Source organism: Nelusetta ayraudi, unplaced genomic scaffold, assembly GCF_046127955.1.
Source record: "Nelusetta ayraudi isolate G7.1 ecotype Tasmania unplaced genomic scaffold, CSIRO-AGI_Nayr_v1 ptg000026l, whole genome shotgun sequence".
Taxonomy (NCBI): Eukaryota; Metazoa; Chordata; class Actinopteri; order Tetraodontiformes; family Monacanthidae; genus Nelusetta; species Nelusetta ayraudi.
This window is the reverse complement of record NW_027466076.1, coordinates 3,605,026-3,618,341: the sequence shown is the minus strand read 5'-3', so window position 1 is coordinate 3,618,341 and position 13,316 is coordinate 3,605,026. Positions and strand designations below refer to the sequence as shown.

The 13,316-nt window shown below is 54.0% G+C and overlaps 1 protein-coding gene across 1 annotated transcript; it reads right to left on the bottom strand.

Annotated features, from left to right (window-relative positions):
• Positions 1-9: 9 nt before the first annotated feature.
• Positions 10-11,574, bottom strand: LOC142890231 (RIMS-binding protein 2-like). The gene is made up of 14 exons (XM_076029124.1): positions 11,495-11,574; positions 11,289-11,398; positions 9,862-10,695; positions 9,366-9,517; positions 8,685-9,239; positions 8,427-8,582; positions 7,688-7,834; positions 6,795-6,894; positions 4,926-5,092; positions 4,653-4,821; positions 4,302-4,402; positions 4,140-4,211; positions 3,488-3,664; positions 10-1,690 (listed from the first exon to the last, which is right to left on the bottom strand). Exons 1-14 carry the CDS (start codon positions 11,572-11,574, stop codon positions 1,454-1,456), a joined length of 3,057 nt encoding a protein of 1,018 aa, XP_075885239.1. The 3' UTR covers positions 10-1,453.
• Between the last annotated feature and the right edge of the window lie 1,742 nt (positions 11,575-13,316).

Below are 13,316 nucleotides of genomic sequence, written 5' to 3'. Positions count from 1 at the left end.
CATACAAAACACTGAAAATATATAATTTATTGTGATTATAGTTGTTTGAAATAGTCGTCACATGAAGTATGATTACAACAATAACACGCAGTTTGTATATTGTAGGTGATGATTACAACAAGTTGAACTCTATTTTTTTGTAATTGTGAATTTGTTTCGCAAAAAAAAAAAAAAAAATTATTTGACTTAAAATTCCGCCGCTTTGTCTGTTTTGTCATTGCAAAGGAATTATGTCTCTCTCGCGAGTACACTCAGTAACACCACTTTATTAGGCGCAACTCGATCACGTCGACCCAGCGCAGCTGTCAACGCAGACAACCAGCTGGAGCTGAAAGTGGCAGGAACAGGAGCTGAAGTGACTGGATTTGTTTTACACAGAAAGTTCCAGAAACAAAGAAAAATATCCAGTGAGCAGCAGTCAGGAGGTCAGAGGTCAGAGGTCGTGGCAGACTGGCTGGAGACGACAAAGGCAGCAGTCTGCTGAGGATCCTCTCGGAAGGCAACACCTCCAGCCTCGGGCCTAGCGCGACAACTAGCGGGCGCCGCGGGCCACTGCAACACGTGACTCGCAAAAAGGGACTTAAAAAAAAAACAAAAGAGAGTCTGAAAAATATCAAATTTATTTTGGTTATAAAAGTTGCACTGGTCACATGCACACCCACACACAGTTAATCACCACCGACACGGTCCAACAACTTCTCTGCAAGTTTTTTTTTCTTTTTTTTTTCGAAAACTTTGATTCACGGAACGAGCACGACGGCGGACGACACACCTGGAATCCCGAGGACGCCACGCAAGCCACGACGGAACATCGGTAGAAAGTCTCTCCAAACGCACAAAAAGTACAAAAAGCTACAACACAAAGTCACCATGATCTGATCTGGACTGAGGAGGGAACTGCGGGGGAACCCGAGGAGGAGCAGGAGGTGAAGGAGGAGGCCACGCGCGCACACACGCACGTACACAAACGCACACACACGCACACAAACACTCCGAGGTAGGAGACTCAAACATCAGCGCGATAAAAGTCTTGATTTGTCAAGTACGGTTTGTGTGAGTTCTGACCAATCAGAAGGCAGAGTCAACACGTCACGTGACTGACCGCCTCCTCCCTCACGCAGCATCGCACACACACACACATACACAAGCACGCTCAGCGTGGGAGGGCGGAGTCACGGGCTGATTGATTGAAGGCTGATTATCAGAGTTCCAGATTTCCCACCTGCCCCTGAACTCATCACAGGAAGAGGCTCAGGTGGGCGTCACTTCACACGCACGCACGCACGCACACAAACACACTCTTCAACACATTGGGGGCGTGAGGACAGTAATCTTCATTCTCTTCCATCACAGTAAATACTGGAGTTTGGCACTGAACTGTACACGTTACTGTGTGTGTGTGTGTGTGTGTGTGTGTGTGTGTGTGTGTGTGTGTGTGTGTGTGTGTCTTCAGTCACTTGACAGGGGACAGCCTCTTCAGCAGCTTCTTCCCCTTGGACAAGAGGCCTTTCCTCTTCTTGTTGGACAAGTCCTGGTGGTCGTGGAGGGCCAGAGGGGCGTGGCCGTGGGCGGTGCCCTGGGCGGGGCTTATAGGTCTCATGGTCCCTGGGAGGAGGGGCTGAAGGATGGGGGACGGAGCACGGGTGGGCGGGACGTTGTCGTCCACTTTGTCAGTGTCCACAGGGGAGACCTGAGGGAGATTACAAGACCACACCCACAACCTCAGTGAGTCAGTGGGTCAGTGAGTCTGTGAGTCGATGACTCAGTCCGTCAGTCAGTCTGTGAGTCAGTCAGTCACTCTGTAAGTCAGTCAATCAGTATTTGAGTCAGTCTGTAGCTCAGTCAGTGAGTCTGTCTGTAAATCAGTCTGTAAGTTTGTCAACCAGGCAGCCTGTGATTCAGTGAGTCAGTATGTAAGTAAGTCAGTCTCTAATTCAGTCAGTCAGCGAGTAAGTCAATCAGTCAGTCTATGTTTCAGTCAGAGAGTTAGTCAGTCAGTCTGTGATTCAGTCAGTCTGTAAGTCTGTCAATCAGCCAGTCTGTAGGCCAGTCAGTGAGTCAGTCTGTAAGTCTGTCAATCAGCCAGTCTGTAGGCCAGTCAGTGAGTCAGTCTGTAAGCCTGTCAACCAGTCAGTCTGTGATTCAGTCGGTCAATCAGTGAGTCTGTGATTGAGTCAGTCTGCTGATCAGTCAGTCAATTAGTGAGTCAGTCAGTGAGTTAGTCAATGAGTCTGTGAGTCAGTGAGTCAGTAGCTGAATTGTGTTCAGTCACATTGGTTTATTTTGAACACACTGAGATTATTTTGCTTGTTTTGGTCACTCAAGAGTTTATTCTCTGGCTGACACCATCAGTGATGATGTCATCAGCTGTGATCGTCCACATGAAATCAATGAATGGCCAAAACCTGGATGACCAGAAATAACACACACACACACACACACACACACACACACACACACACAAGGTCATGATGATTCTGTCACCGTGATTGGACAGAGGTGCAGCTGTGTGTAACAATGGTTGTTATTAGGAGCAGCTCTGGTAACAGTACACACACACACACTCACACGCAAACACACACACACACACCAACAGGTTGGAGGAAGGCATCACGAGTCGAGCACAGACACGTCGAGCGTCGACACAGAACAACACCCAGGGACAACTGCAGATACGGCTCCGCCCCCTAATGCAGCAGCTGGCTGTGACATCATCAGTCACATGACGACCAATTGGCTGCTGGTTGTCGTCCAGAGCCAGAGTGTGTGTGAGAGACGCTGTGTGCATTAGAGCGTTGCGTATCTGCAGTTGTGAACTTTACACAGCAGCTGCTGATGATGCGGGATGACGGTCGTCCTCTGCTCTGATTGGCCGAGCAGGCGGAGAGGAAACAGAGACATCGACACGGACACGGAGCTGCCACAGAGGAGATCCAACTCTTCCTTTATTGATCCATTGGAACAAGACAAGCGGAATCGATCATCTGTGTGCGATTGGTCGTGCCTGCCGGCACACAGAGCCATCGCAGCAGCAGTAGCAGCAGCGGCGGCGGCGACCAGGTGTGTCTTGGAGGACCGGAGTCAGTGGAGGTCAAAGGTCGAAGGTCAGTTAGAAAAGTTTGGAAAACTTGTGCGTCGCTTGTCCAATCAGGTCCTGGCGATTTAGTCAGGCAGTTTATCAATAAGTGATGGATAACTGGAGCTGATTTGGACCATGTGTGTGTGTGTGTGTGTGTGTGTGTGTATGTGTGTGTGTGTGTGTGTGTGGGGTTAAGGGGGTGTGTCCGGCTACATGCATGGACCGGGCGGAGCTCCGCCCCCTCCTCATCCTCTGACACGTCCAGTCGCGCAGCGGACAGACGGACACACAACAACACGGAGCAGCAGCGACACACAGCCAGGAAGCAGCACAGGAGGACCACCACACCGGGGCTAGCCGCTAGCGCTAGCCGGGCTAGCGCTGGCAGCGGCGGCCATGACGATGTACCCGTTTGACCTCCGAGGTGGCGGCAGCGGTGGTGGTCGCAGCGGTGGCGGTGCCGCGGTCCGCCGGCGCCCCCTGCTGGTGGCGGGACGGCGTGTCGGTCAGGTACACCTCCACGTCGTCAGGCACTTCTTCCAGGAAGTTGGAGGGAACCAGGCCGCGCTGGCCGTTCATCTCGCCCTATCCGAAAGAGAGGGAGGGAGGGAAGAAAGGGAAGGAAGGAGAGGGGGGCGGGGGTGAGCCAATGGCAGGGCGAGGGTTTAGTCCCGCGCTGTTCCCCACTCAGGACTGAGTGAACATCGGTATTCACTGTAAAGCCACTCATTGTATCCCACAATGCATCACCAAAAGTAGTGCACAGCCGATGGTCACTAGCCCAGCAATATATCCCATAATGCATTGCACAAGGTAGAAAATGTCGAGAGGAACTGAGAGTTAGTTTTTAGTAGTTTGAACTTGGCATAAAAATGCATATATATATATATATATATATATATATGTATATATATATATATATATATATATATATATATATGTATATATATAGATAGATATATATATATAAATCAATTTATGTATCTATGTATTACTTTATTGATTAAAGGAAGTAGCATCGAGTCACTTCCTGTTCGGGCCAGAGATCAGTAGAACTCACGTAATAGAATCCATCCTCATCGATGTCGCCGCACACAACGATGATGTCACCAGCACAGAAGGTCAGCTCGGCCTATCAGGAGACAGAGATCAGAGGGAGGGGCCGCCCTGTGTGTGTGTGTGTGTGTGTGTGTGTGTGTGTGTGTGTGTCCATGTGCAGTACCTCCACATCCACGTTAGGGGAGCTCTCTCTCGGGTCGTAGTCGTACAGCGCCACCATCCTCCTGGACACCTGGTCCCGCCGAAGGCCCCGCCTACTCTGCTCTGGAGTCAATCACAGACAAGTTGCCAGGAAGTAAACAGATGGTGGGAAGTTGAGCCAGCTTTAGGTGTGAGAGGATTTGATTGGCTGCTGGTCACAAGTTTAAAAACCGTCGACAACCATCGACAGCACATAGAAAGAGCAGCTCTCTCATTCCAAGATGGCCAAGAGTGTGTGTGTGTGTGTGTGTGTGTGTGTGTGTGTGTGTCTATATTTGCGTGCGACCCCCAACAGAGAGACAAGCTGCAGTACCGATTCTGTCCACCGGGGTGCTTAGCGGCAGGAAGCCCTGTTGCAGCAGCTGCTCCAGCGTCTCCTCGTCCTCGGCCCGGATCTCCGACACCATGTTGCAGGGCAGCAGCCCCGTGCGACCTCTCAGGTGACCTCTGTAGAAGCCGTCCGTGTCCTTGTCGCCGTACACCTGGTGGGGGGACGAGGGTGAGGAGTGGGCGGCACACCTGGCCCTCAGACGCACCTGAGCCGTGGTGTGGTGGGCGGGGCGTGGGAAGTGTTGGGCGGTGATACCTTGATGATCTGACCGGCCTTGAAGGGCAGCTCCTCGTCGGCGCCGTCTGGGTTGGGCGACATGGACAGCGGGTCGTAGTTGAAGAGCGCCACGAACACCCGGAACGGCTCCTCCCCCTCAGAGTCCTCGTAGTAGGTGGGGGACGGGTGGCGGTCCCGGTAGCCGTCTGCAGCCACGGAGGGAGGGGACAGTAGAGTAGAGTTGAGTAGAGAAGTTGAGTACATTCGAGTCAAGCTGAGTAGGATAGAATGGAATAGAACACAGTTGAGTAGAATACAATAGAATCGAACTTAGTAAAGTTGAGTTAAGTAGAGTTGGATATAATGGAATAAAATAGAATAGAATACAAGAGATTATAACGAATACAGTAGAATAAAGTAGAGTAGAACTGAGAGGAAACGCAGAGGAAAAGAGCAGAACATAGTCGAGTTGAATATATCAGAATAGAATAGAGTAGAAAAGAGTGAGTGGCATACAATATAATAGAGTAGAAAAGAGCAGAAATTGGTTGAGTTGAATAGAATAGAATGCCTTTATAATCAATAAACACATGTACAATGAGATTAAATCAACTCCAGTATCATTGCAAAGAGTGCAAAAAAAAAAAGTAAAACAAAAGGAAACAGTGTGAGAAAGAAAGTACTGCAAGTGAATTCTCAATATAAACATAAAACAAGAATAAAAAGGTTGTGAGGTTCTAAACGTCCTGTCAGCAGGTGGTAAGAAATCAACTGGGAATTAATTTACATGTTTACACGTTTTTGGGACGAGTACACTCAACGTCTTCCCACATTGAAAAGAACAGCAACACTGGGCTTTTCTACCTATGGGTCCATCGTGAGCGCAATGCATGATGGGATATATTGCCATCGGTTGTACACTGCTTGTAGCGATGCATTGTGGGATACATTGAGTGTCTATACAGTAAAAAACTGATGTTCACTCAGAATTCAGACACCACTACAACACGGTAAAGCACCGCCCCACCCCTCCCCCTAACACACAGAGCGTTGGCGCCTCATTGGCTGAACGCTGATCAGACAGGAAGTTGGTCATTAACACACCATTGCGCCCCCCGTGTCCACGCCCTGCTGCAGAAACGCTTCGGACCTCTGACGGTGCAGCAACAGCCAGTCAGAGCCGAGGCCCCGCCCCTCCCCCATGTCATGGACACGCCCACTTGACGTGTCATCATGAACTCACTGGAAGAAAACAAAGTGTTCCTGCAGTTTAACAAGGCACGAGCGCTGGTGCAGGTGGTCGTCATGCGTGACCTCATCGGGGGGGGGGGATGGGGGATAGTGGGCGGGGCTCAGTCAGTGCAGTGAGCTCATGCTTTTCATCGCAGTGTCGGTGAGCACAGCCACTAGCAGGCACCACTAGCAGGCACCACTCGTGGGTGCCACTAGCGGGCGCAACTAGCGGGATGCTAGTTTACTAGCAGGCACCGCTAGCGGGCTACTAGTCCACTCACTGGTGCCACTAGTGGGCTACCACTCCACTGGCGGACGCTACTAGCAGGCTACTAGTCCACTAGCAGGCACCACTAGTGCGCACCACTAGCGGGCGCCACTTGCCACTTCCTGTCGCCACCTACCATGAGGAGAGCCGGCGCCAGCCGAGCGGGGGCGGCGGCGGCGACGGCGTGGAGACCAGGTCCCCTGGGGAGCCGAGGGAGAGGGGCTTCCCTCACTGGTGACCTCTACAGGGAACACCAGGTAGAGCGGGGAGGAGTTACAGGGTGGAGCAGAACTCTGACCTTGACACCACCCTCTGCAGTCGCACCCCGTCAGAGCTGCTTCACACTGCGGCCAACCCCCCTTCCGCAACAATCCCTCAACTCTCTGCTGCCCCCCGGTGGTACTGACCGATGGAGGGGACGGCAAGCGGCGGGGGTCTCTGAGGCTGCGGGCCGCCGTGGTGGTGACTCCTCCTCCCGGGGTCGCGACCTCCCCCACCAGAGTTGGTCTGCGGCGTTTTGATGTGGGAGAAAAAGAAGAAAAAGAAGAAGAAGAAGAAGAAGAAGAAGAAGAAGAAGAGACACAACAACGTCAAGGAGTGGTTGCGGGTTCGAGGGCTTCCAGCATTAGCATTAACATTGAAATTAGCATCGACCGGAGCTCACGTGTGTGACACCCTGTGTGTGTTAACGGTTTGACAACATGCAACAGTCGCAGACACACACACACACACACACAAACACACAAACAAACTGAAGGAAAGTGTCCTGTTCTCACTAGAGGACGAGCGCTGCTCTGTGATTGGTCGGTTTGGAGGCCAACGCTCTTTCGCACTTTTCCTGACTTTTGGGATCAGCTGATCACGTTCAGACATCCACCTTCTGTTTTCCCGTCAAGCGGGTGGAGCCTATCTCAGGGTTTGGAGGCACCCCAGTAAAGGCTACGCCAGGGGTGGGCAAACTATGGCCTGTGGGCTATATAGAGCACGTTAAGCTTTTTAATTCGGCCCACCAAACTTGAAGAAATGATATCAATAGTAAGTAAGCCATAAAATAGCTGTATTTCATCCATTGTTTTTTTTTTCCCTTTTCATTTTAAACAACAACATCGTCATCGGCCGGATCGACCAATGAGGGCACACCACGTCAATACGAATGAGAAGGAAGCGGGAGAGCCTATTGGAGGTTCCCTCTGGGGGGGGGGCGAGGCTAATTGTATGGTTGTCAGCTGATGTCTGTGTGTCTGCAGGTTTGAGGTTGTTGTTGTTGTTGCTGTTGTTGTTGTTGTTGTTGTTGTTGCACCTTGGCCGTGTTGTGCGAGCTGCGTCGGCGTCCTTCGTCCAGCTGCATCTCAGAGTGCAGCTCCTCCTCATCCTCCTCCAGGATGTCAGACAGGTCAGAGCCTCGGCTGCTCTCGCTGTGATAGTCGTCACCCTGACCGCAGTGAGGCTTGTGGAGTCGCACACACGCGCACGCGCACACGCACACACACAGATACACACACATACACACACACACACACACACACACACACACACAAGCACAGCAGACACACAAGACGCAGCTGTTTAAGTCCACATACTGACACAAACACACACACACACACACACACACGACTCACAGGAAGTCAGGGATGTTCACGCCTGGTGACCTTGACTTGACCTTCACTCACCTGAAACTGGGTCACATGACACCAAGTTCTGATCAGCTGTTTGAAACCAAGTTTTGGGTTGTTTTTATTGTTTTATTGCGAAGCTCCGCCCCTGATGATGATGATGTCACAGCAGTGAACGTCCCTGGACTGGCTGTGAGCGTGCACGTACATGCACGTGACACACACACACACACACATCGGGCAACACAGGGACGTTGGGTGAAGGGAGTGTGTGTGTGTGTGTGTGTGCGTGTGTGTGTGTGTGTGTGTGTGTGAGTGTGTGTGCGTGCGTGTGTGTGTGTGGGCGTGTGTGCACATGCAACTATCATTCACACACACACACACTCACACGCACACACGCACAAACACACACACACTGATTCCTACCTGCCTGCCCAGCTCGGACCCCCTCAGGAAGTCATCCACTGTGGGTCCCCTTCGTCGCCCTCGCCGGGCGCCGTCCTCGCCCTCATCCTCCTCCTCCTCATCCGACTGCTGCTGGAAGGTCTGAGGCCGCTGCGGCGGTGGCGCCACCCGCTCGTCCTGCGGGTTACAAGCCACGCCCACTTCAGCACTCTCACTCCCGTCACTGCAGCGGGGTGAAACGCGATCGCAATACTTGCTGCGTCCTGAAGGGGGCGTCACCTTGCCGCTCTGGGCCGCTACCCGCTGCGCCGCCTTCCGGGCGATGGCCTTGGCCACCGTGTCAGGGATGAGGGTGCCGCGGGGCTGCGGGAGGATCCTCTGGGGCGAGGGCAGGCGGGGGTTGAGAGGGGGCGGGGCTTCCAGGGCGTGGCCGTGCAAGGGCGGCGGCCCGGCGGAGGGGCAGCGGGCGGGGTCCCAGCCGGGAGGCGGGGGGGCAGCACCGCCGTGCTCCTTGGCCTCCGGTCTGAGCGGGGCCGGCAGGGGTCGAGGGCCAGGGGGGCGGGGCTGCAACCCGGGCGGGTGGGGCATCCGGGGGTGGGGCTGCGGGTGCTGTAGGTGAGGGGGCCCTCGGGGGGGCTGCGGCCGGACGGGGGCGGGCAGGGCCAGGGGGGGCGGGGCCAGCAGCAGGTTGTTGGGGATCAGGGCCACCGAGGAGTCCTGGGACTCGCCCTGCACCGACAGCGTCCGCACGATCACCTCCCGGGCCTCCAGGCACTGGATCCGGGTCACCTCCACACTAACGAAGTTGGCCATCGGGTACAAGACCTCGGCCACCTGCAGGGACAGGAAGTGGGCGTCAGTCGAGAGGAAGTGGGCGTCAGGAACAGCAAGTGGGTGTCAGGGACAGGATCTTTGTCTTTTCTTACTATCCCAAACCCCCCCCCCCCCCCCCCCACTCACCCGCTGGCCCTTGGTGCACACAGCGTATCCCACCACGTTGGCCCCGTTAGACGTCCCAGTGGGGGAGAGACTGGGAGGCGTCCAGTGGACCTGGAGGACCCCCGGGGCCGGGCCACACAGCACCTGGACATCCTGGGGGGGCATAGGGGGTCCTGCACACACACACACACACACACACACACACACACACACGCACACACTCATCATCATCATTACTGTGTACAGTCTGCCCCCTACTGGCCATCTCGAATTTTGTTGCATAAAACACTATGACAATAATGGTGATTCTATTTCTGGGTGTAAGAGAGCAGAGTGAGTCTGCCCCCTGCTGGCCGTGCAGACTCCCCACACACCTACATGAGTGTGAATCATGTGGATTTTTTTCCTCTGGCGAGGTCATGTGACTAGCTCCTCCCCGCCGCCTCTGACTGGTTCGGACTGTCGCTCCGGCCCCTGTGGCCCCTGACCTCTGACCCCTTTCCTCCCACACACTGACCTGCTGCCTGGGTGCAGAACTCCACGGCGGCCTCCTTCCTCTCACGCTGCTCCAGCGGCAGCTGCCAGGGCACCTGGTGCGGACGCGCTGCCACCGTCACCTTGTAGACGGTGAGTGGCGACAGGCGGGCCAGACGCAGGTGGCGACGGCCGGGCCGCACCAGCGCTACCTCCACCCCGTCCAGGAAGACGGCGTGGGCGTAGTTGCTATTGCTGGGCAGCCAGGAGAGCTCGGCGGCGTCCCGCCCGATGTGGTCCACCCGCAGGCCGCAGGGCGCAACGGCGGCGCCGGCACCCACCAGCACGGTGCAGCGCAGCTCGTCGGAGGCACCGCAGCGCTCACTCAGCGCCTGCACCGACACCCGGTGCACACCGCTGTCCAGGTCCAGCTTCTCCAGCAGGCAGTTGGTGCGGCCACCGAAGGGCACGCTGGCCCGCCGCTCGCCATCCACCAGCACCTCATAGCCCGAGATGGCGCCGCCCGCCCAGCCCGGCGGCACCAGCGGCGGCTCCCAGGCCACAATGACGCTGCGCGCCAGCTGCTTGATGAGCGCCACCTTGCGGGGGAAGGGCACGCCGTCCTCAGCCAGGTCCTCGGGGTCCAGCTGCTCGCTGGTGCCGTTGCTGCAGGGCAACAACGGCACCAGCAGGAGGTCCTGGGAGGGCGGGATGCCTCCTCCTCCTCCTCCACCACCGTCTGGGGCCGGCAGGCTCAGGGGCACCAGGTTCTGACCCCCCTCCCCAGAATCAATGTGTGGCTGTTTCTCCTTGTCCTGCTGGACAAACTCCACAAAGTTGGAAGGGACCAAACCCCGCTGTCCATCCAGCAGCTCCCCTGGAGGAGGAGGAAGATGAAAAAGGAGGAGGTGGAGGAGGAGAAGAAGAAGAAGACAAGGAAAAATACTGAGCTGTGAGGACCATCGTCAGGATAGTGACAGGAAGTGACATCACTGCCTCAACAAGCAGAAGGTTTGTATGAATTCTGATTTTGTCAGGTTTGTTTTTGCAATGTACCCACATGAACAAATTCTAATTTATCTTTTTTTATTTGATTTTTTTTTAACATGCTCAACATGAACTAAACTACTCTCTCTCTCTCTTCAGTGTACAAATTATCCCATTACACAACTGTATGACACACTTTATCATTATTTACAACTACAATGTATATATATTATTATAAGTACATATATTTTCACTCAGGCATGCTATTTTATTTTCATGTTAGTTTTAATTTCTATTTTTGAGATTATACCGTACTTTTATATCTTTTTATTGTGAAGTTTACAACATTGCATGCCTTTTATTAAGCTAGCTCCCTTTTCAAGCTGCTGTCAATGCAAATTTCTCCTGGAGATCAATAAAGTATCGCCAGAGACCAATAAAAATGAATCAGGTTCATTCCATTTTCTAAATTTATTCTCTCACCTTCATAAAAGCCGTCATCATCCATGTCTCCGTACACGTACAGGTACTTCCCGGCCACCAGGGGGAGCTCTGCCTCGGGGTGCTCGTTGGGCCCATCGTACGGGTTGTAACTGTGACGAGAGTGAGAGAGAGCGAGAGAGAGAGAGGAATGGGTGGCGGTCAGCTGAGGGGCGGTGGGGAGTCCAACAGGAAGTGCTGGGTCGCACCTGTATCGGGCTGTGCAGAGGCGGACCTGGCCCGTGTAGCGAGGTTTGGACCGGGGAGACGGGCTGGCCTCATCCTCCATCTGGACACCACCAAAGAAGAAGAAGAAGAAGAAGAAGAAGAAGAAGAAGAGGAAGAAGAAGAGGAAGAAGAAGAGAAAGACAGGGTCAGAACACTTTCAGCTGCTGGACGTCATGTGATAGCAGCACTGACCTCCAGGGGGACTGTGAGTCCAGAGTCCAGCTGCCAGTCCGGGATCTGACTCTGGTCCTGGTTTGGGTCAGTAGGGGGCGGCGCGACACATGATCAACACCTGAGACAGGAAACAGAGAGGAAGGGGCCTGAGTGGAGCCGTCAGGCTGCGACCAATCAGGAGCCGACGTCGGCCTTCCTCTGGAGCCACCAGGACACATCAGCAACCACACTGACTTTCAGCCTCTCGTGAGACCAGAAGTAATCAGATTACACACTGACTCCATCAGAACCCATGTAAACCACATCTGGGTCTGGACTGTCAGAGCATTGTCAAACTCTGGATCTTGGAGTCCTGGGTCCAGGTCCTGGGCCCTTGTTTTGGTACAGATAAAAAGTCGTAAAGTCTTGGGTACAGGGTCCTGGGTCCAGGTCTTAGTCCAGGTCTGGGTGAAGGTCTATGTCCAGGATCTTTTACCCTGAGTCCAGGTCTTAGTCCTGATCTGGGTCCTGGATCCAGGTCCTTGTCCTGGTTCCAATCCAAGTCAAGAAGTCCTGGGATCAGGTCCAGGTCCAGGTCTCTGTAGTCCTGAAGGTGACTGGTTCTTGATGACCTGATCTAGGAGGTTTCTTCCCTTCAGAACCGCTCGTGTTCAACCCGTGGAGTCATGTGAGTCGGTGATTCAGCGCCCCCTGCTGGAGGTGGAAGTGCTGAGCAGGACGATAGGCGGAGCTCCGCTGTTGTGTCTGCAGACTGGATGTCTGGTTCTGGCGGCAGCTGGCAGTGCGACAGGAAATGGTGGGCGGAGCTTCTGAGCTTCTGTCCGGTCAGCTTCCTGTCTGGTTGGCGACCTCGTCCTCGTCCAATCACACGGGGGAACGAGACAGGGCGACATCATCACCGCGGCCCCCGCCACCCTGCTGCTGCACTCTGATTGGTCAGAGTCACTTCCAGCAGCTGAAGATCAGCTGCTTCACTGCTCAGGCCACTAGGGGACAGTGAGGAGTTCAACCTGGCGTCTGTCTGTCTGTCTGAGTCGTGTTGCTATTATTGTCCTGACGCTGCACTAGAGCGCCACCTTCTGGTGACACAGTCTCTCGGCGTCGTGACTTCAGCTGCTGTTGCATAAGCAGCACGTGAAGGACTCACAGCTGGAGACTGTCACTGTGTGTGTGCGTGCGTGCGTGTGTGCGTGCGTGTGTCAAGATCTGCTGCTGCTACTCCAGTGTTATATAATTACAGTAACTCAATATGGGCCAACAGCATCATCCACACACACCGTTCATTAAACAAGCCTGACGACTGTCGAGCAGACAGACAGACAGACAGGTTGATAAGAGACAGACAGACAGATGGGCAGGGCAGGCAGGCAGCCAGTCAGTCAAACAAACAGGCAGACATACAGTCCGACAGTCAATCAGACAGACAGGGAGACAGACAGACAGATAGACAGGTGAGCATGCAAACAGGCAGGCAATCAGTCAAACAGACAGTCAGACAGACAGTCAGACAGGGAGACACACAGACAGTCAGTCAAACAGACAGACAGACAGACAGGGAGACAGACAGACAGATAGACAGGTGAGCATGCAGACAGACAGACAGACAGACAGACAGACAGGGAGACAGGG

What these genes read in the sequence shown, in the direction of transcription:
- LOC142890231 (XM_076029124.1), bottom strand. Translation starts at nt 11,574, where the DNA reads ATGGAGGATGAGGCCAGCCCGTCTCCCCGGTCCAAACCTCGCTACACG. An exon ending in GCTTGCCGTCCCCTCCATCG is followed by an intron (nt 5,093 to 6,794) that starts GTCAGTACCACC and finishes CCGTGGCTGCAG; the next exon opens with ACGGCTACCGGGACCGCCAC. An exon ending in CACCCCGGTGGACAGAATCG is followed by an intron (nt 4,403 to 4,652) that starts GTACTGCAGCTT and finishes GATTGACTCCAG; the next exon opens with AGCAGAGTAGGCGGGGCCTT.